At 42.8% G+C, this 22,463-nt stretch overlaps 1 protein-coding gene across 2 annotated transcripts in view; it reads left to right on the forward strand.

The window, feature by feature from the left end:
* The window catches only part of CRAMP1 (cramped chromatin regulator homolog 1), a 52,917-nt gene that overhangs the window by 13,080 nt on the left and 17,374 nt on the right, over positions 1-22,463 (forward strand). For both annotated transcript variants that reach the window (XM_082292352.1, XM_082292353.1), the window contains exons 4-11: positions 387-540; positions 3,631-3,714; positions 6,209-6,257; positions 13,558-13,643; positions 14,352-14,475; positions 15,552-15,633; positions 16,698-17,957; positions 20,165-20,339. In XM_082292352.1, the coding sequence (XP_082148478.1) occupies positions 387-540; positions 3,631-3,714; positions 6,209-6,257; positions 13,558-13,643; positions 14,352-14,475; positions 15,552-15,633; positions 16,698-17,957; positions 20,165-20,339 (2,014 nt within the window). The remainder of the gene's footprint in view (positions 1-386; positions 541-3,630; positions 3,715-6,208; positions 6,258-13,557; positions 13,644-14,351; positions 14,476-15,551; positions 15,634-16,697; positions 17,958-20,164; positions 20,340-22,463) is intronic.

Here is a 22,463-nt window from a genome sequence, read left to right on the forward strand (position 1 = left end):
GCAGCTGGTAAATATAATATGTTTTTCATTCACTCTAGTGAGAAATGGTGGGGGAAATGCAGAGAAAAGTAAAGAATGCTGAGGGAGAAAATCAGTGTTTTTAGTTCTGCTACTTAACACAGTTGTAGGTACAGATGGGTGGTTTTTTTCTAATTTGCTAGCAACTTACTGTTTTTATTTTGAAACAGGTAAAGAAATTGGAAAGTAATTAATTTGGCATCTATATTGCATTTTATATAAAGCAAAGGAAACCAGTGTTCTGTTTATGGCCATTGAAATCCAATTTCCCACAAAGAATTCCAAAGTCCCTGACATTGTTTGACTTGAATTATGACAAGATCCAAGTTTGGGTTTGAGTATTTCAATTTGCTTTATTTTTTCTTCAGCATGGGAAGGACTTTGAAGCTATCCAGAACAACATTGCCCTGAAATACAAGAAAAAAGGCAAACCAGCAAGCATGGTGAAGAACAAGGAGCAGGTCCGGCACTTCTACTACCGCACCTGGCACAAGATCTCCAAGTACATTGACTTTGACAATGGTTAGTATGCACCAAAGTGGGCTTGGTGCAAGGGTTGGAGTCCTGCCTTTTAGAGGTGAGGAAATAAATACTGAGGAGGAAATAAATACTGAACGTAGTCGTAGAACCACAGGATGGTTTGGGTTACAAGGGACCTCAAAGACCATCCCATTCCATCCCCTGCTATGGGCAAGGACACCTTTCACTAGACCAGGTTGCTTAATGCCCTGTCCAGCCTGGCTGTGGAGACCTTCAGGAGTGGGGAGTCCACCTTGTCTCACTTCTTAGTTTTGTTAGCATAGCCCTACCAAGGTTCGTGTTTCATGAAAAATACTTTTCAAAAGCTGGTATTTGTATCACTACTATTCTGTGAATTCACCACACCATAATAAATGTAGGTCCTGCTGTTAATACAGGGGAAAAGCCAGGTTCAAGGAAATGTTTTTGTGTTCTCGGGAACACACCTTCAAGGAGAACTGCCTAAACGTTAGTCAGGCATGGCTTCATCAAGCAAACTTCAAGTGACCCAGCACCACTTGGCAATTCTTGGGGGAAGGTAGAAATAAATAAACAGTGCAATACAAGTGTAAATGGTGACATATTTGCTCCCACTTTAAAGAAGTTCGAATTTGTACTATTGGTTCAATAACTTAGCTTTCCCAGTGCCGTATTCCCCTTCCCATTCTTTTCCCTCCTTCTGCAACTGGTTTAATGAAAAAGAAATTGGGAAGTCAGATAACTGCTGGTGGTGTCTTGTAACAGTAATAGTAACATATGATAATTGAAAATGGATTTTTATCAAATCCATACTAATTAGGAATGGGGAGAGAGGCTTCAAGTTAGTCTGTGGGTAGCCTAATCTGAATAACAGGCTAAAGAAATGTATTTCAGAGTGACCAGAATTTACTAAGATTCAGTTCTTTTGATTTTAAGGTGTCAAAAATGTCAGTTCTCACATTAGCTTGTTGATTAATAGTCTCCAGAGTTTTCTGGTCCTTCTGATGGGGTATTCTAAGATGCATAAATCATGGCAGTTTGTGGTGGTTGAATTTTTTGGTTTTCTGAAGAACTCTAAAATATCAGCAAGAGTTTGAATAGTAAATTCACCAACACAGTTTGTGGCCAGAGCCTCTCAAGTTAAAAATAAATCATCAGGGAGAAGTGGATGTGGAAAGAAGTTAAAGGAATGCAAAACTAGTGCACAATACAGTCTCTTTATCACAGAAATCATCTAGGATGGAAAAGACCTTTGAGATCATAGAGTCCGACCTATCACCACCTTTGTCAACTAGGCCATGGCACCCAGTGCCACATCCAGTCTTTTCTTGAACACCTCCAGAGATGGTGACTCCTCCACTTCCCTGGGCAGCCCACTCCAATGCTCAATTACTCTTTCTGTGAAGAACTTCTTCCTAATGTCCATCCTAGACTTCCCTGACCCAGCAGTAGGGCTGTGTCATCTCATTCTGTGCCTGATTGCCTCAGAGAAGAGATTGACCCCCGCCTGGCTGCACCCTCCTGTCAGGGAGTTTAGAGAGTGATATGGTCTCCCCTGAGCCTCCTTCTCTCCAGGCTAAACAATCCCAGCCAGCTCCCTCAGCTGCTCCTCACAGGACTTGTGCTCCAGACCCTTCATCAGCCTTGTAGCCCTTTTCTGAACACATTTGAACATCTCAACGTCCTTCCTAAATTGAGGGGCCCAGAACTGGACACAGCACTTGAGGTGTGGCCCAACCAGTGCCGAGTACAGGGGAAGAGTCACTGTCCTGGTCCTGTTGGCCACGCTATTCCTGCTCCAGGCCAGGTGCCATTGGCCTTCTTGGCCATGTGGACACACTGCTGGCTCATGTTTAGTCAGCTGTCAACCAGCACCCCTGGGTTCCTTTCTGCTTGGCCACTGTTCAGCCACTCTGTCCCCAGCCTGTAATGCTGCAGGGTGTTGTGACCAAAGTGCAGGACCCAGCACTTGGTCTTGTTAAACCTCATTAAAAATTAAAAATAATGAGTTATTAAGAGTAACTCATTAAGGGGAAATGGATATGGCTAGAAAGAAGCTGAAGGAATGCAAAGCTACTGTATGATACAATCTCTTTATGAATTTGTCTGTTCCTGAGCTTAGGTTACCTAAAGGAGGACTTGAGTATCTAAACCACCTGGCATAAAGGTGTATTTGTGAGTTCGTTTTTTCAAAACAAGGCAGCACTTTAAGCTGAAGCCATTAGTATTTTATTTAAAAACCAGTGTTGCAGCAAACACATTTTATGGAAGAATTTTTTAAATAAAAAGATGTCACAGAAGAAGTTAAATGTGTTTTTTGGATAACAAAAAGTTACGTATCTATATATGTGTGGTCTAGAATCTCATTGTCTGATGGAATTTAACAATCAGTGTAGTAGTTTGATTAGCTTTAGTATTGGTAGAAATATGTGTGCTTGGATTTTGAGATCAAAGAGAACTAGAGTTTTGAAGAATAGACAAGAATAAATATTTTCACCTGATTAGTGAATCACAAGACTCTCCTTGCTGTCATAGATCTTTAGATCTATTAGCAGTAATGTCCGTGTCATGTGTGTTGATGAGAAAGGACAAAAAAACCCCTTGCAAAGTTGAATAAAATATCAGCAATTCTTTGTGTAAAAATCTAGAATCTAGAATTTGCATCAGATCTCTTACAGTGTATTTGTGTGCACAGAAAATGTTCTCTGTCTTCTGGAAAATCCAGACCTACCTCTGAATTTTCATATAAAGGAGTTCTGTGTGCATTTGCTTGGGGGCATCTGGAAATTTCCCTTAGAATTTGTAAACAGTTGATACTAGAGATAGCTTTATTATGAATTCGCTTTATTTTACATATTGAGCAGTTGCATATTTGTGTAAATTCTATGGAAGCTGCTTTGTTTTCCTGTAATATAAAAAATGCCATGAAAAGGAAGTTGGTGAACCAATCCCATTATAATGTTGAACCAGAACTTAGTTTTGCTTTCAATCTGATTTGTCTCATCATTGAAAATACAAATCCTCTCCTTTTCAGTGTTGAAATGAGTATATGCAGTGTAGCTGCATGTGAGTATCTGCAACCTGCATCTCACTGAAACCTTTTCTGCTTTCTAGTGTTTTCTCAAGGGCTGAAAAAATCTTCCCTGGAGCTGTATGGCTTAATCTGCTATGGGGAACTAAGGAAAAAGATCGGGGGATGTGAGTATGAATGACTCCAGATTATTTTTACATGATGGAATCAGAAGTTACTACCCTTGAAGTTTGCAGTGTCTAGTTCAGTTGCACTTTTGAGTTCTTGACTAATGCTGTAATCTATGGTGTTATTTCTTCATTAAATGTATTTTTATTTTTACAGACCTCCGCAGTCTGTTGCATTAGTCCACTTCGATAGATTTCTTTCGTTTTATCTGTCTGCAGAATGCAGTGCATGTATATCCCACAGGTGATAGGTAAATATAGGTAAACAATAAATAGGTAAACATACACAAAGCTTAGATGATCTGTTTTGTTGCTATTGAAACCTAAGCAATTAAGTGTGTAAATGATACCCTTTACACCCACAATTATTTGTACCTATGCAGTCAAAATCTGGGGTGGTGTCTTTCTCTAAGTTGTTCTCACTGCACCCTGAAGATGAAAAAGCACAAATCATAACTGGAAATAACTTCACTGGCTAAGCAAGGTGGGTTCTGACCTTGTCAGCACCAGAGTCCAGTTTTGTCTGTATCAGTGAGTGTAGGTAGAGGAGTATGTGCCACAACAGCGCTGTGCTGTTTGCTGGAGGTTGATTAATTGCATTAGCAGCATACCTGAGCTTAGGCTCACAGAACTACAGAATGGTTTGGGTTGGAAGGGACCTTAAAGACCATCTTGTCCCAAGGCCCTGCCATGGGCAGGAATACTTTCCACTAGACCAGGTAGCTCTGACCCCCATCCAGCCTGGCCTTGAACACTTCCAGGGATGGGGCAGCCACAGCTTCTCTGGCCAGGGCTTCCCCACACTTGTAATAAAAAATGTTTTCATTATTGGTAGCTTAAATCTCCCCTCCTGTGGTTTAGAACCATCACCCCTTGTCCTGTCCCTCCAGGCCCTGCTGAAAAGTCTGTCCTTGTCTTTCTTTTAAGCCTTCTTTAAGTACTTCATATTCTGGGACCCCCAGAGCTGCAGGTGGAGTCTCACCTGAGTAGAGAGAGGATCCCTGCCTTACCCTACTGTCCACACCGAGGGGATGGAACCCCAGGACATGGTTCCCATGGTCTTCATGACTTCCAGACCAGAGAGAGCTCTGACATGACTGGCTTGGAGAGTGGGCAGAGGAACATGCCCTGCATGTGCCAGTCTGTGTACCTACACCTTTTTATCCATGTAGTTTTCATTTGTCCCCAGACTTTTTGTACAGTCAGTATTACACCATAGTGCATCTTCTACCTGTTTTGTTTCATTTGTGAGACATAGAAAACCATCAAAATACTTTCACTTCTTTGTGAAGTCATAGTAGTGGTAAAGTGAAATGGACACAAAAGCATTCATGAGTGAACATGTACAATTCTTAAAAGGATTGTGGAATTTTGGAAGGGTGTTTTTGCTATGTTATTCCCTTACCTGGGGTTGCTGTTGTAACAGGTAATGAATGAGACTCTTGTGAATGTTCATACTGACTTTATTCTATTTGTTTAAAGATCTCCAGTGTGTTAATTGGAGAAGCAGTGCTCAGCTTGGAGAAGCAATTTTGAAGTGTTTGATGACAAAGCAGGTGCAGAAGCAAGGCACATTGCCCTGTCATCAGAAATCAGTATTAGTGTTTCTTTCCTGTACCCACATCTTGTTTTACAAGCAGACCCTTCTTGCTGTCACTGGGAGTAAGGTTTCACACAGTCACCATGGCAATGCCTGCAGCCTCTGTATTCTGTCTTTTTACAACTTTGGGACTTGGTTACGTCCTTTACCCACTGTCACTTGGAAAATTCTTGTCTTCAAGATTAAATGTACTCAAGGTGCAAGACTCTACACCCATTTATGACAGGTCTGCTCTTTAGCTGTGGAAAGCAGTTTCTTCCTCCCTCCCCCCCACCCCCTTTTTTTCTCTTGTGGTATTCACAGTCACAGAAATGGAGAAGACTTACTAAGAGCTATTGAGACACAAGAGCACTCCAGAAATACTTTTAGCATTGCCACAGGGAGGTTACTTGTTCAGTAAATAGATCTGGGCCTAACTGTCATATAAATCAAGTTACCAAATGTCCATTTAAAAATGTGCTCTATAATGCATAGAAAAAAGTGAAGGCTGCATGTGCATTTTTATTATTTTTATTTACTTTTTTGTTGTGTTAAGCACTAGGATGCTGTTCATTCTGCCTTGCTGCCTTAGCAACAGAGATTGAGCAGGAAGAAGAAGCTTTACTTTTTAATACCTCAGTGTCAGATTAAAAGCCATCAAAGATGGCTGTAGTACCTAAACTAGGGTCATTTAATCCACATGTATAAAGTAATTTTTGTGGCAAGAATCATGTAAAGCTTGCATGTTATGAAAACACAAACTTCCCAGAGGAGGTATGTTATAGCACATGTAAGCATGTTAATCCTATGTGAGAATAAAATGTAATAGATTTGAAAGCCCAGCAGGACACAGAAAAGGCCGTGGGTTTAGCACTGTAAATCCTAATTCACTGTGTTATCTCATTTCCCGAAAAGGTATGGATGACAAGAACGCTGCTAAACTCAATGAGCTCATTCAAGCTGGGTAAGTAAGAACTTACTCCTGAAACTCACACAACTGCGTTGTTCAGCCACTTGACTGTTGTATTGATCATCCAAAGTCTGGGTCATTTCTGAAGTTTTGAGAGCTGAAGTTTGATGTTTTCCATTCTTTGTTTTATATTAGGATTTTTCTCCCCTTTTCCATGAAGCCATTAATTAATAGTAAGAAATGATGGGTGAAGTTTAATAAAATAATTAAATGAGAATTCTTTACAGAAGCTACAGCACTTAGCTATGTGGATTCACTCAGGGAAATCATAGAATTATTTAGGTTGGAATCCAAGATCATCAAGTCCAACCATTACCTCAGCCCTGCCACTGCTAACTCCTGTCCCCAAGTGCCACATCCATAGGTCTTTTAAATCTCTTCCAGGATGGTCACTCCACCACTGCCTGGGCAGCCTGTTCCACTTCCTGACCACACTTCAGTGCAGAAATTTTCCGAATATCCAGTCGAAACCTCCCCTGATGCAACTTGAGCCTGTTTCCTCTTATCCTGTCCCTTGTTCCCAGGGAGCAGAGCCTGACCCCCCTCCGGCTGCCCCCTCCTGTCAGGGACTTGTGCAGAGCCACACGGTCCCCCCTGAGCCTCCTTTGCTCCAGGCTGAGCCCCTTTCCCAGCTCCCTCACCTGCTCTTCATCAGACTTGTGCTCCAAACCCTTCCCCAGCTCTATTCTGTTCTCTGGATGCACTCCAGCCCCTCAGTGTCCTTCCTGCAGTGAGGGTTCATCTCCAAACCATCCTGCCTCAGCAGGGCTCACGTGTCCTGACTTTCAGACGTGAAGTGACCCTTCAGCACGCTGGAGGCTTCAGCCCTCCAGTCACTTCTGCATCTCCTTGACATTAAGAACGAGTGTTCTCTTTCACTTCAAGAGAGTGTTGTGGGATTTGCGGGCTCAGTCTATGAGTCGAGGTACTCCTAGAATGCAGGAGGGGTTAGAAGTTGCATATTACTATAAATGAGGGCATACCTGATGTATTTGTGCATAAATTCTTCCAAAGTAGTTCAGCTTTTAGAATTTATGTGTTTTAAAGTGAAATCTCTTTCAAAGGAAAAGGCATGTGATTACTTAGGAGGCACTGATTTGTCCTTAGTCCCTTCTTTAGAAGTGATTTGAAAAAGCATTCTTTTCTGTCTGGTACAGGTCCATTTTTACCTTTTGCATTCTTGCTTTTAGGGTGTTTACCGTAGCAGACAAGTTATTGATGAAGTAAACTTGACTGTAGACAGGACCAGGAGTTTGCCCCCTCAGTGGCTGCAGTCTTTTGACTTTACCTTGCATAATATGGATACTTGGTGTTGTACCTTTCTTGTGTTCTCAAATGGAGTTTCCAGATCAGTTTCTTAGGAGCTGAACAACCTTTCCTCTCCTGAGAGATGCTGTTTGTATGGTGTGCTTGTGTTGCTGGTCTTGAATGTGATGCTTGAATCACTTGTTCATTCTTCTGTTAACTGCAAGGTTTTAAATTGGAAGAGAAATTCCCATTTGGTTTGGGTTTTGTACAATTAGGAAAATATGACCAGTATGTTTAACAGAATTATTCTTAAAGCAAATTACTTCTTTAAATTTGAGTTACCAGTTAAAGTGAGCCTGGGATGAGCCTTCATCTGTAGTTTCCTGAATATCTCTATAGTTCAGAATATCAGCAATTGGTTTAGTCACTCTGTGCTAGACTAGAGAGCCTATCTAATAACAGGTCATCCAAACAACCTAAAGCATAACAAATGAGTCTGATGACGTTTAGTGAGCTGTAGCATCGGTCTATCACTTTGCATGATTCAGGCCTTTGTTCTTCTAATTAATTGTTAATGAGGGTTAGTGATTTCTGTGAAGTCTAGGTATTTATTCCATAAAAGCCAGTCTTGTAACCAACCATTTTGGGAACAGGAGTCTTTGCATTTGAAAGTATTAATGCTAATCTTCTACACTAAAATTAGAGTGTACATAACTTTAACCAGTTCAGAATTAGTTGTTTTTGCATAGGCTTTTTGTCTACATATGGGAGACCCATCTTTGCTTCCCTTTTTCTCCTCCATCCTGTACCCCATTTGGTGGTGAACCTCATCAGTTGAAGAAGAGCAAACTGTGTCTTCATTACCACCTGGATGTCTGCACCACCTGCACATGCAGGGCAGCCTCATAGCTCCCAGAAGCAAGCACATTGCATATACCTTGGTTGGTTCAACTTCCCATCTTGCTCAGTGATGGTACAATTCCATGATCCTCTTCTCTATTTGTAATCAGTTCTTTCTCCAGTTCCTAACGTGTTGCTTTCAAGTGTGACTCTCCTCTTCTGAATGCAGTGCACTTTGTAAGGCTTGTCACTGAGGAAAGCTATGAAAGAAAGTGAATCCAAAGTGATTAAAAATGGGGAATGTGAGCATGTGTTATTCTGATGATCTGCTCCTTAGGTAAACATTCTCCTCATTTAATTGGTAAGAAAAGTCAAGAAAGGATAAGGTTGTGAGGAGCTACCTGGCAATTTATTTGCAGCACCACTCCAGACCCTGGAGTTACATGCTCTAATCCAGCGGTTGTTTTGCATCTCTGGTTTCTGTACTAATTTCATGGAGTATGGAAAAACAAATGACCCTGTGAGGGACTCATAAGAAAACCATAATTAAAAACTTCCTAGTTGAGCTTATTACCCAGGTCATGGATACTAAGGAGTGCCTGAGATCTCCAATCAGGTGGCTCTGGCAAGTACTGGCAAAGTCTCTGTGTGACATATCCCTGTTTGGCGGTTGGAGTTAAGGCTATTTGCTGTTACACATCCATGTACTTGTCTTCAGAATGTCATTAACAGGCAAATCAGACTAGACAACAGCCAGTAGTACAGGAGTTGGGGAATCTTGCAGAAAATAGATCAAAGTTTGCATCTTTATAAATGCAAGGGGGAGCTAAGAATTACTCTGTCAGCTTCTGTAACTGTTCTGAGCAGTTCAGCATATTCAGGTCAACACTGGCCTGCTCCAGCTGCTGAGAGATAGGACCACTCTCTGTCCAGTCCTTTGTGCTAAGGTTTTTATTACAGCATTTTAATTTTACTACACATTTATTATGTAATTGTATTCTGTGATTAGGATGTATAACGAGAAAAAAAGGTTTATGGTGGTATAGCAGAACTGCTCAATAACTAATTTAAACAAACTGAAGCTTTTTTGTTTTGTTATATTTTTAGGAGGGAAACATTTTTATTTAACTTAGGTTTTGCAACACTCTTTACATTTAATAAAAAACTACATATGAATGAATACAAATATTTTATTGATCTCTTTGTAAATATGTAGGAATTTTGGGCAAGATAAAAAAAAAAAACCCAAACCACAAGAAACACCTAATTCAAGAAATATTGTGACTATGCACCAGTTAAGCAGAGCACTCTTTGTTGTCTGGTACTGTATGTGGTTTTACCCCCCAGCCTGAGGGGCTCTTTATAGCACGAGTTCAGAAAGACAGAAACCATTAACAGGCATTAAATGCTCTGTCTGGTTCAGGTTCTGAATGTACTTTACGTGGGATAGAAGTGATTCTTCGCTGCCTTGCAGTTCCTTGGGAAAGCTCTTTGGCATGCTGAGGGGGAATCTGTAACTCTCTAAAGTCTTGATCATAAAATAGCAGTTCATACTGAAAAAAATAATGTGTAAAGCAAAGCATTTTAAGTAGGCAGGTTATGCTCTTGGTGTCAAGTCAGACTGGTAATTCTGAATGCATAGTCAGTAGAGTGACTGTTTTTAAGACTTATCCTTTTCTGCATTTGGAGACATCCAGGATCTAGGTAGCAGAAGGAAATAGGTATTTTGAAGCTAAGAGTAGTTCTGTTGTGGACTGACTCCTTTACTGTGTTTTCCCCTTAAATTTGTAGAAAGAGTCTTTTTCTAGCCTCCCAGCTGTGGATTTCATTTAGAAAATTACAGTGTCTAAATAGATCTACTTTTATATTCGTTTGATAATAAGTTATTCTTTAGACTCTGTCCTAGATTGCTTGAAGCTAATCATACTTAATGGAAGAGGGAATTAGGGGAAGCAGAACACCTGAATGGGGGGAGCTGGGATATTCTAAAGCATGTGTGAGGGAACCATGAAAATAGCATTGATTGCTGTAGTTGTGGAAGAGTGCTGTAGTGGCAGGGTGAACACTTGCATGGAAAGTCTTTTAATGTTTTGTTGCATTGATGTGTGCTCTGTGTTTCTTCATTTACTGAATGGGGTACTTTGCTTGCTGGCTTCTGAGCTGTGCCATTTCCCATCATGCTCAGGGAATGCAGTAGTCCCTGCTTCTCCTTAGAGATATCAGCAGGGTTTGCAGTTGTTCGGTTTCCTCCAATGTGATTTTCCTCCTAGTGTTTTGTTTGTTTTTTCAAATAATATCTTTTCCATAATATACTTACATTTTTCACACTTCTTTTCTGGCTATTGGCTTAGGTTTTGGTTGGGTGGGGGTTTTTTTTCTCATCTTTCTGTCCTTTAAATATAGATGCAGTCAGGAGTTTGTAAAGCTGATCCATGTTCATTTATAAGCTGCTCTACAGTAACAGATGGTGGGTACCTGCAGCCCAAGGTCCACCTGCACAGGTGGCAGACAAATTGAGCAGGAACAACTACCAGGAAGCTTGACTCAACAATAAATGCTTTATGACCAACTAGCTGGGCTCTTGAGCAGAAATAGGAAATACGAAAAATGAACAACAGCACCTTTCTTCTTTTACTTAGATCAGTTAGCTCAGCTGTTTTAGGCAGATCAAACGTTCTGGGACTTCTGAGCAGCCAGGCCCTTGTTTCAGTCAACTTCCACTCATGTGAGGAAACAATTTCCACAAAACTTGATTGGTTTATATAGTCATATCAGTTAATATAAAAAATATGTTTCTCTCCCCAAACCCCTTCTTACTTGCACTGTTGTACTGTCAAGGTAATAATTATGATGATGATAATAATAATGCTATTTCTGACTCTTCACTCACATGCTTCAAGGGCACATTGGATAATAAAGAATTGCATCAGCTAAAATCAAGGAGGAGAGTCTCAGCTTGCACAAGTAGTCAAAAGAATTTGCTGTATTAAAACAAATTACAAATAACAAATTACAAATAGGGAAGAGGATCATTGTACAAAATGCTGATTTTCTGATAAAATCATATCTATACTTTAATATAAGGATACATACAAGAGGATATGGAGCCTTATGCTAAGGCTGAGGTGCCCAGGAGGACGTTTTACCTTTTGTCCTTACCTTAACTTATTGCTTAGATACCCACAGGGGTTTCTGTGTCCTTCTCTAAGAGTCTTTACACTGGCAGAGACTGACAGAGACTTTACACTGTTGGACTTGGTGGGACCAACTGTCTTCAAGCAATTGTTTCCAAGAATTAAGTTGAAAGGAAATCTGCCCTTCCAGCCCAGGGATATTCCAAATCTATATAAGTTCACAGTTGAGTAACTAAACTTTGAGTTGCTCACCCCACCAGCTCCATCTTCTCAGGTCTCGCTTCACTTCTGCTGCCTTTTTGCAAATTTTCCTCTTAGCACTGTAGACAACTGCTCTTCCTGCATGATGTTTTATTTAAGGCAGAAGAATATTTTCTGTAATTTATTTCATTTTACTACAAGGACTTGTGTTCAATCCTGCTGCTTCTATGCTAGCTGATCCTTAGTGCTTCAAGTATTAGGTAGTAGTACTGCCACTGGTAATTTGATTGGGCTCAGTGCCTGCCTTTTGAGTCCCTAAAATCAAAACAGGACTGATGGGATGAAGTAGTTTCACTGGGTGAAAACAAAAATTACTTTTACGGATCTTTGAAACTGCTAAAGTGATACTGAAGCTAAACCAGTGAAGTCATACTGTAAAAAGTTACTTTGTTCAGGTTTCTGCACAAGCTCTTAGACCTCATGTCTGCACCAGATAAGGTGATCATATTTCCAGATGCAAGACTCTGCAAAAACTTCAGACTCTTTCTCTTACTCATTAACAGTCATGAGTATAAAGGGAAGACTAAAGCAAAACCAGTTGTCTTTTATGAAGCTGTCTGTGAGTGTACTCTTCAACCAAAGTAACATAATCCTGGTCCACTTACAAAACAGAAGTCCCTCCCTCAGTGGACAACCAAGTATTTAATGAAAGTCTGGAAGAGGAGAGTCACAAGAGTAGCACTTCCACAATAAAAAGTAAGGTGGTAGGAAAGACTGAGTGCTCTGTGAACCTGCACTGCAGACCCTTATATTTCTGTGTTCGTTCCCGTAGCTATGATGGTGTTTGGCTCTGTGCCCCTGATCACAGAATCACAGAATAAGCTGAGTTGGAAGTGACAAGGATCATCAAGTCCGACTCCTGGCCCTGCCACGGCACCATCCCCAAGAGTTACGCTGTGCCTGAGAGCATTGTCCTAATGCTTCTTGATCTCTGTCAGACTGGGTGCTGTGACCACTTCCCTGGGGAGCCTGTTCCAGTGCCCAAGTACTCTGAGGGAAGAAGCCTTTTCTAATATCTGACCTCAACCTGGCCTGACAAAACTTCAGGCCATTCTCTTGGGTCCTGTCACTGGTCACCAGCACAGAGAAGAAATCAGTGTCTGCCCCTTATCTCCCTTTCACAAGGAAATCGTAACTGCAAGGAGGTCTCCCCTCACTCTCCTTTTCTCCAGGCTGAACCAACCAAGTGCCCTCAACTGCTCTTCATACAACTTTCCCTTGAGGCCCTTCACCATTTTCATTGCCCTCCTTTGGACACTCTTAATAGTTTAAAATTTTTCTTACATTGTGATGACCAGAACTGCACACAGTACTCAAGGTGAGGCCACCCCAGTGCAGAGCAGAGTGGGGCAATCCCCTCCCTGGCCTGCCCAGCGATGCTGCGCCTGGTGCCCCCAGGACAGGGACGTCCCTCCTGGCTCCAGGGCACTGCTGACTCAGATCCAGCTGGCCATCGACCAGGACCCCCAGGTCCCTTCCTGCAGCAGTGCTCTCCAGCATCTCATTCCCCAGTCTGTCCATACATCCAAGGTTGCCCTATCCCAGGTGCAGAATCTGGCAGTTTCCCTTGTTGTACTTCATTGGTGATTGCCCAGTCGTCTCATTTGTCAAGCTCTCTCTGCAGGGCCTCCCTGCCTTCGAGGGAGTCAGCGGCTTCTCCCAGTTTTGTATCATCTACAGACTTGTTTAGTATCCCTTCCAGTCCTGCATCCAAGTCATATATGAAGATGTTGAAGAGCACAGGGCCTAAGAGGGATAGGTCTATATTCACACACTGTTGTTACTGGTTCCTTCTCTTTCCATGTATCCAGGGCTACGACTGTTCGTTACAAAGGCAGAAACCTGCGTATCAAAGCTCCCATGTGCAGGGCTTTAAAGAAACTCTGTGATCCAGATGGTGAGTAAAAGATGCTGGAACATGAGGGTGTTCTAGAAGATAGCTGGAAGTGTAGAAAGTGAGCAGGCTTATTCTGGAGTGTCCATCACTGGCAGGGAAATTTGGGTGGTTGCATGTTTGTCCTGGGCACAGTATTGTCTGTCTTGGCCTGATTGCTTATGGAACCCCAGTAACTTCAGGACCCACCCAGTTTTCTTACTAGCTAAGATGAAAAGGAAATACCCACATGAGACCAGTTGCTGCTTTATACCTTGTGCTTTCACTGTATGTGAAGGTTAGTCCCTTGTGCCAGTGAATGAGCAGCAGTATAGTGTTTAGCATTTAAACATTTTCAATTTTTTTACCTTCTCCCATTCAGCTATGTGTGATTTCATTTGGTTTTTTTTTTTCCTTCCTCTTCCTTGTTCCCAAGTAAGTAGAATCAGGCTGTTCAAAGGTCTGAAATACTGCACTTGCTCATAGTTTCCAGACATCTGATTTTTGACACTGCTTGCTCAACTGGAATCCCCAGTACCACTGCAGTGTCCAAGGATAAGAACATATTGGAACAAAAGGTAATTAAGGAAGCAGGCTCCACTGGTGAAGCTGAGCTGCCCGAGTTGTCTGTAGGTGATGCTGGTGTCTGATCTTCTGTATTGTGTAACTGAGCATACAGTGTTGTGACTGAGTTGTCCTTGCTTTGACCCTTTGTGCTTCATCTTCCTTCAGGTGTGAGTGATGAAGAGGACCAAAAGCCAGTACGACTTCCTCTCAAGGTCCCTGTGGAGCTGCAGCCACGGAATAACCATGCATGGGCTCGAGTACAGAGCCTTGCCCAGAACCCACGGCTTAGGTAATGGAGAACTGATTGTGGTGCTCAGAATTGGGAAATAGATGAGCAGCATCCTGGCCCCTTCCTCTTTCTTCATGGTTCTCTTTGCCAGTTGGGCAGTTGGTCTTTGGTAATGCAGTTGGCCTAAGTGTACTTAGTCTGAAGCCTTTGCCCATCCAGAGTGCATGGTTTGTAGACATGAGTTATCACATGGGAAAATTAGATTACCATTGTCCTTTGTAACTTTTGAGTAATGAAGGAGCTACTAGCTTTGGAGATGAGTATACTTTGTGCCTCTTAATGTCAGAGCAGAGTGCAAGTAAAATGGAGATAGTAGCATTGGTTCTACTAGAATTTGTACTGAGTGTACCATAGAGAGGAGGGAAGACAGACGGTGGTCAGAGGTGCCTGCACCAAGGCTCTGAACATTTCACCTGCACCCAATGATTAAAGCAGCATGGAAGGTGTTGGTAGCTTCTCCCTTGCAAAACATCGTTGGTGTAGCTGCTCAGTGTCATCAGTGGCTGTTCATCCTGCTACTTATATGGGGCAGCAAACACAATGCCTCTGTGATGTTGAGTGTTGTCTTAAATGCAGCACTTCAGTGTAGTGACCAAAGATCATGATGAAAATACCCATTCTCTCCTCTGCATTAGGTTTATTTAGTAAAATGCTTTCAAAAAGTAAATGTTTAAGAGTCTTTTGTGCCTCTTTTTCTCTTTCTTTCTATACTTTATGTGGTAGCTTTGTGCCTTGCCTGTGCTTTTGCAGTTCAGCTAAGTCCTGCCATCTTTTCCTATCTTCTTCCATCTGGAAAAAACTAGTTTCTTGAATCATGGCAGTCAGGTGTATCTGACAGGCTTTTAGAATGTGTGAGTTGTCACAGTTGTGAGTTAACCTAGATTTTAAAGTTGTGGGATAACATATGTTTTGGATTTTGTTTTGGTTTTGTTTCTTAGAGCTTGGGAGTGTACTTTCTGGTGGCATTACAGAATGCCAGTTTATTCCTTAATTCCCCTTCTAGCATCGAGGCTAGGACTTGGAGCTCCTGCTGACAGTTGTTCTCTGTTCCCTTGCTTTGTTTCTCTTGCGTACAGGATGATCGTGGAGCTACATCGGAAGGTCTCCAGCCTCCTTGAATTCCTGAAGCAGAAGTGGGCTCTCCATGAAGTGCGGGTTGTATCCTTTTCCTACACTGTCTTTTCCATGTGCTGTGTCCTGGGAGCAATTCCCTTCCTATTCCAAGTTCAGTTTTGCATCGGAAAAGTGAGCCTACTCCATAAATGTACCAATCCCTGCTTAGTAAAGGTAGAGGTAAAGTCTCAGCAACACTAATGGAAGCTTTCATGGGAGATCCCATAATGTTCTACTTTTACCTCAACTCTTCTCTGTTATGATCCTGTGAAAGCTAGTTAGGAATGAATTAAGCTCCTGCCTTTATTTCATTTCCTCAAACAGTGATCCTAGTCTGGTTCATTATCAATGGGTGTCCCCCATGCAGCATGGATAATAACTGACAATTCTGTTTCCAGTTTCAGCAAAGAGATTAAGCACTTTAAGATCTTTGCACTTTGTGCAGTTTCACCAATGGAGGCTTAAGTTTCTTGTGGAGGTAGCTGCTGCTACCTGCAATGTATCTTTGCACTGTCTGAGCCATACAGCATTCAAGGTGTCCCTGCCTCTGAACTTTGATCCGTGCATTAGAAGGATTTGTTAGTTAAAGGCTGTTCTGTTCTGAACCCAGTCCTTCTGACTTGTAGGTTTTATCCTCTTCTTGGGCCTTTCATTCAGGCTTTTCTGTTTAATTCGTGAGCCTGGAAGAAGCAGCAGCGTAACGCTTGAAATTCTGAAGGATGTCAGACTGTGTAAGGTGGAGTTTGCTGCACTTGTGAGAGGCTGCTTTGCTGTGCAGTGTTGGAGGTTTTGCTTGGTTTTGTTGGGGTTTGTTGATTGGGATTTTTTTTTTTTCAATTACAGTGGTGCGTGAAGAGAGAGAAGTAATTTTGTTTGGAATGGGTATTTATTTTGGGCTTGTAGCAGGTCTTCAGTGTAGTCTTTATCACCACAAAGGACCTAATTTCTGATTATAGTGTCTCCACTATAATCTGTGCTGAATAGAGAACGTGTCTTTGATCAGCTAGGGGTTTTTTTACTTTTTTCTTTTTAAACTTGCAGAATAGGCTCCCAGGTGCTTTTTTGGAAGGGGCAGATGACTGTTGCATTCTTTGACACATCTTTTTTAGCGTAAAACACTAGAAGAACAGCAACTTCAGGACTCCAGAGACTCAGAAACAAGAGGCAGCTTCTCAGAGGAGAAAGTGATGCTCCATCTCTTTCCAGGGGAGAATTGTACCCTCACTCCACTGCCTGGGGTAGCCAGAGTGGTCCACTCCAAAGCTTTCTGTACTGTGCATTGGCAGGAAACAGGCAAATGCAAACAGAATACAAAAGACTCTCACTTACTCCCCCCCGCCCAAATCCTCGGCATACAGAGTGGTCAGGGGACAGCAAGGGGACAGCTGAAATACCTGCGGGGAATGGAAGGTAAGGGTGTGGGAAGGGCAGAGAGCACTACAGAGCCCAGCAGAACCTTGCAGCCTACAGCTGAAGTTGCTGCAAGCACTGAAGATGGTGCCCCAGAGCCTGTCCTGGTGGAAGGAACAGCCTCAAATCTTGGCATCACTAATTCCCTCCAGAAACCACCTTCTGGACTTCAGGATCCAGGAGGGCACCAGGAAAAGCTGAGCTCAGTGGGCCCCTGCATGGAGGGCAGGGAGGCCCTGGCTGGTGACCAGGCAGCTGTGTTACCGTCGTGCAGCACAGCGTGCGCTTGCAGCAAGATCCCTGATGTGGAGGAGCTCTCTCTGCTCGATCCATTCCCACGGTACATGAAGTCCTGCCAGGACCTAATTGTCCCAGAGAAATGTTCTTGCACAGACAAACTGCATGGGAAAGACTCTGCTTCAGCAGCTGGTAATGCTTCTCTGGTGGCTTTTCCAAGCAGGAGGAGTGCAGAGACCTCTGACTCCTGTTCCCAGCTACTGAGAGGTGGTGTGGCTTCCCCCGGCAGCAGCAGATGTGAAACTCAGGCCGGCCACAGCCAGGGCCAGCAGCTCGATGCTTGTACCAAGGATATCACGGATGCAGTAATGGAGGATTCTCAAGAGAAGCTGGGCTCCTTGTTTCCACCTCCACCTCAGGGACAATCCAGTACAAAGTCTCTCAAGGATGACCCAAGTCGGCTCTCCCAACAGGTTAGAGAAGAAGGATGGAGTCTGCGAACCTCTGAGAGCCTTACGCTGGCTGAAGTCTACCTCATGATGGGCAAACCGAACAAGCTGCAGCTGGAATATGACTGGTTGGCTGTCTTGGAGCCAGAAACCCAGGATGCTAGAGAGCAAACATCTGAGTCAAGTGCTGTCCCTGCATGTCCTACCTTTCACAAGCAGAGACTCCTGAACTGCCTTCTGAAACTCATCTCTACTGAAGTCAATCCCAAACCAGTAAGTAGCTCTTGTTCATGCTCCAGATAGTAAACTCTAGTTTGATGTGGGGAAAAATTGCCCAGTTGTGTATTCACAACAAATCAATAACTAGCCATGTCAAGATCTTTGGAGATTCCTGTGTTTAAAGAATACAAAGACCACAACACAAGAGAGCTGGCTACAGAGTGGACTTTGCTTCAATATGCTTTTTACACAGCCTTTTTAGCTTCTGGTTTGCTGTGAGTCTCATTGGTGTTCCTGTGAACATTTAATGTGACTGCTGGAAAGATCAGTTGTGAGGTGAGGTGCCTTCTGTTCTCTCTGATTCACAGGACTGTAGAACAGCCCAGGTTGGAAGGGCCCTTGGAAGATCATCTGATCCAACCTTTCATGGGAAATGAAGCCTGGATGAGATTAATATTCCACATGAAAACTGCATTGATTTTCAGTGTTTATGTAGTTCAAATTACACTAAGTGTGAGAGTGAAAAGAATGTATTTCTTAAGAATAGCAGAGTCAATAGCCTGCCACAGCTGACTTGTGTATCCCAGACTCCAGGATAGCTGTTTACCAGTCCCAGAAAAATACCTTCCTCCTTAGGCAGACCTCAGGGAATGAACTTGCTTTCCTTCTTGTGCTTTGTAACCTGTATTTAAGATCTGCCCCAGTGATACCTGGGCAGCCAATTCCATCTAGTGCAGCCAATTGAAACTTAGTAAAACATCTTTTAAAAAGACACAGAGTTCAGCAGATCTGCTCAAATGCCTGTGGTAGATACGATGAGCTAAAGATTATGTTCCACCCAGGATGCAAATGTATCACTGTTCCCAAACAGTTCTTTGATCCTTCTTTGTTGGTGATGTAGCCCCCCTCAAAGTTCCTTTTGATTCTGATTCTACAGGCATAGAATGAAGGATTTTATAAATTTAAACCCATCTTTGTTCAGATGCAGCTCCAGATATAGACTTTGTTTAAACTGCAAAGGCTTTTGGTCTGACATCTCATGAATCTGGGACACTGTCTCCTCTTTGGCATCTACTTTTACTTCTGGTGACACAGGTGACAGCTAGGCATGACATAATGAAACAATCACAAACTATAATGAAGGACATCCTTGAGACTTGGGGGGAGAGGAATTAAAGAGGGCGAGAAACCAGCAGTTAGGATTTGCATGTGTTTTCCTGTCACTTTCACACTCTTGCTGTCTTAATCAAAGTAGCATAGTACTACTGAATAAAGGAGCTCTTTAATGATATGTACCTTCTTATACATTCCAGCAAAAAGAAGGAACACAACCTTTCATTTGTCAAATAGCACTTTATTCTTACTTTTTCAGAAAAACATATACTCTCCTTGAAGCATGAATGTTGTGGCACTGATATTTCAGAGGCCAGGAGGATATTTACTGCCTCACTGAAAGCACTGTGGACATCCTGAAAGTTGCCTTTCATCAAATAATCACAGGAACCATAATATTTTTGCCACAGGGTATTTTAGGAGGAAGGACTGATTGTGTGCACGCCTGCTGTTTTCTCCAGATAATCTGTAACAGCTAAAGCAGCCAGCTGTGCTGTGGTTCATTCCTTAAATGAAAATCATCAGCATAAAACAAACTGGCAAGTGGCACTGCAGTTGAGCAGGGGTGTAATTTTAAGCCTGTGATTGCACACAGATTTGTTTAAAAGGGAGGGTTGTCTAGAAAACAATTTAAACACTTAATGAAACAACTGGATAGGCCTGGAAAATTATGAAGTGCATGTGTCTCTTGTTAGTGCTGTGTTACAGTGTGAAAGAGAAGGGAAGGGAAAAAATTCAAAACTCTACTTGATTAGAATTAAGAGAGAATTAAAATGTTTTTTCCAGGTGTATATCCCACCAGAGCAGCCCTCGGGATGGAGTTTATACAAAACAGTTTTGCACTGAATTAAAACCAACACCTTTTTTTTTCCTCTTGCTTTCTATCCTGTGGTGATCCAGCACATTGCGTGAAGCTTGTTGAGTGATAACCCAATTGTAACATAAATTAATATATTGAATTGGTGACATCCAACACTGCTAAATGGGCAGGAAGGGAATTTCAGCAGCCCCTCACCCCCACTAGGAGGTATTGCTTAGAGTACTTTAAGGTAATGTCAGACTTTAATTTTAAGGCTTCCTAAGTACAGTGAGTTTCACAAGACATTTGTTGTGCCAGCACACAACATTCATTTAATGTGCATTTTCAGACACCCGAGGTGAGCTCCATTGCCACGTCACCCATAAAGCCTGCTCAGGAGGAGCAGTCCCTGACTCCCCCAGGAAAGGTGATTGCCATCAACACCAGGAGTCCAGGCTGCACACGGAATCAGTCTGCCCTTCGCAACAAGACTTTTTCTCCTGGTGCTGCTTCCAGCTCCTCAGGTGAGTTTTCCTAAAATTCCACTTGATGAAATCAACTTCTTAATACCTCACACCATGACAAGAACTTCCCAGTGACAGAACGCTGGAAGGAGGAGTGCTCTTTCTCTTAGGAACTTCACTGTCTGAGAACATTGGTGTGTGTTAACTTGCTTTAGAATTGTCTTAAATCCAGTGCTGCTTTGAATCTTGAATAACAATGCACATCAGTAATGCAGTTCACAATCCAGCAAAACTCTCCTGAGTTGCTCTTAGAGAAGACACTTGGTTTTTTTTGGGAGCTGTGTCATGGTTTAACCCCAGCCAGCAACTTAGCCCCATGCAGCTGCTCAATCATTCCTCTCTGGTGGGATGGGGGAGAACTGAAAAAGTGAGAGAATTCATGGGTTGAAATAAAAACACTTTATTGGGGAAAACAAAAGCCGTGCATGCAAAGCAGAACAAGGAATTTGTTCCCTGCTTCCCCTTGGCAGGCAGGTGTTCAGCCATCCCCAAGACAGCAGGGCTCCATCATATGTAACTAACTTGGGAAGGCAAACACTCTCACTCTGAATGTCCACCCCTTCCTTCTTCTTCCCCCAGCTCTGTACACTAAGCACGATCCCCCATGGTCTGGGATATCACTGTGGTCAGCTGGGATCAGCTGTCCTGGCTGTGTCCCTTCCCAGTTCCTCGTGCATCCCCAGCCCCCTCACTGGCAGTGTGAGGTGAGGAGCAGCAAAGGCCTTGACCTGTGTAAGTCCTGCTTAGGAGTAACTAAAGCCTCCCTGAGTTATGAACACTGTTTGCAACACAAATCCAAAACTGCCGCATACCAGCCACTGAAGAAAATTAACCCCTTCCCAGCCTGAACCAGCACAAGCTGACTGGCACAGGGTATGAGATCTCAAGAGAGTATCAGCTTACAAAAGAGGCGAGTAAATGCATGGTGTAAAATCTGTTGATAAATAATTACTGAAAATTTTCTGTGCCATCCTGCCACTATAGCTTTGGATGGGATATTAGGAAGAAATTCTTCCCTGTGAGGGTGGGGAGGCCCTGGCACAGGGTGCCCAGAGCAGCTGTGGCTGCCTCATCCCTGGCAGTGTCCAAGGCCAGGTTGGACGGGGCTTGGAGCAGCCTGGGATAGTGCAAGGTGTCCCTGCCCATGGCAGGGGGTGGAATGAGATGAGCTTGAAGGTCCCTTCCAATCCAAACCAGTCATGTGATTCTATGATTATAAGATAGAGAATGATTATGAATTGCCTTTTCTTTAATAGGTGCTGTAACCTGTGAGCCCCAGCCATGCAGGCCAAGAATTTCGGTTCTTTGCTTCAGCCCAGTTGCATTTGCCACCAAATGTTTATGACTTTGGGAAAGTCTGTGATGGTGTTGGTGTTACTGAGACCAGTTGGGATTCTTAGGCAGTCCTTTTCACACCCCTGCTCTGAGAAGCAGGGAACCCAGGAGCAGATTAACTGGTGCTGTAAAGCACCTGTGTGGAGAGAGGCACATCTTGGGTACCTAAGAGTGACAGGCTAACAGTGCTGGCTTTCATCCTGGCTGCCTGCAGGGTGGGCACAGCACAGGGAAATGCTACTGTAATTTTTAAACCTAAACATAAATGGGGAAGTTTTACGCAGACAAGCTACCATTCTTTCGTTGTGCTATATGTATTTTGAAGACAGTCCGTCTTTGGGAAGGTAAATTGATCCCTGCACCATCACCAGATTCATTTTATTGGGGTTGCACTTTGAATTACTATAGGGAAAGCAGGGGTGGGGACACTGTAAAATGGCTCTGTGTTTGTATTATCTTCCCCTACATAAGAAATGGTGGATATAGTTTGTTTACTGGGATACGCCCTCAAGTATGCCTACAAGCTGAACAGATAAACTGATTGTCACGGTATATGTGGGACTGAAAACAAGGCCTCAATTCTAGTTTCTTAAGTAGTGTAAAATTATATTTAATCCCCTACTTCCAAGAATTTCAAAGCAAGTGAATGTTAGTGGTATCCATAGCAGGTAAATACGGTCAGTTTGCAGGTGGGACAACTGAAGTATGGAGAGATTCCTGATTTTGAAAACAGTTGGTGACAGAGCCAGAATCTTTAAGTCTCAGCTTTCTCTATGATCCTTCAGTTAC

Source organism: Coloeus monedula (assembly GCF_965178545.1).
Source record: "Coloeus monedula genome assembly, chromosome: 16".
NCBI lineage: Eukaryota > Metazoa > Chordata > Aves > Passeriformes > Corvidae > Coloeus > Coloeus monedula.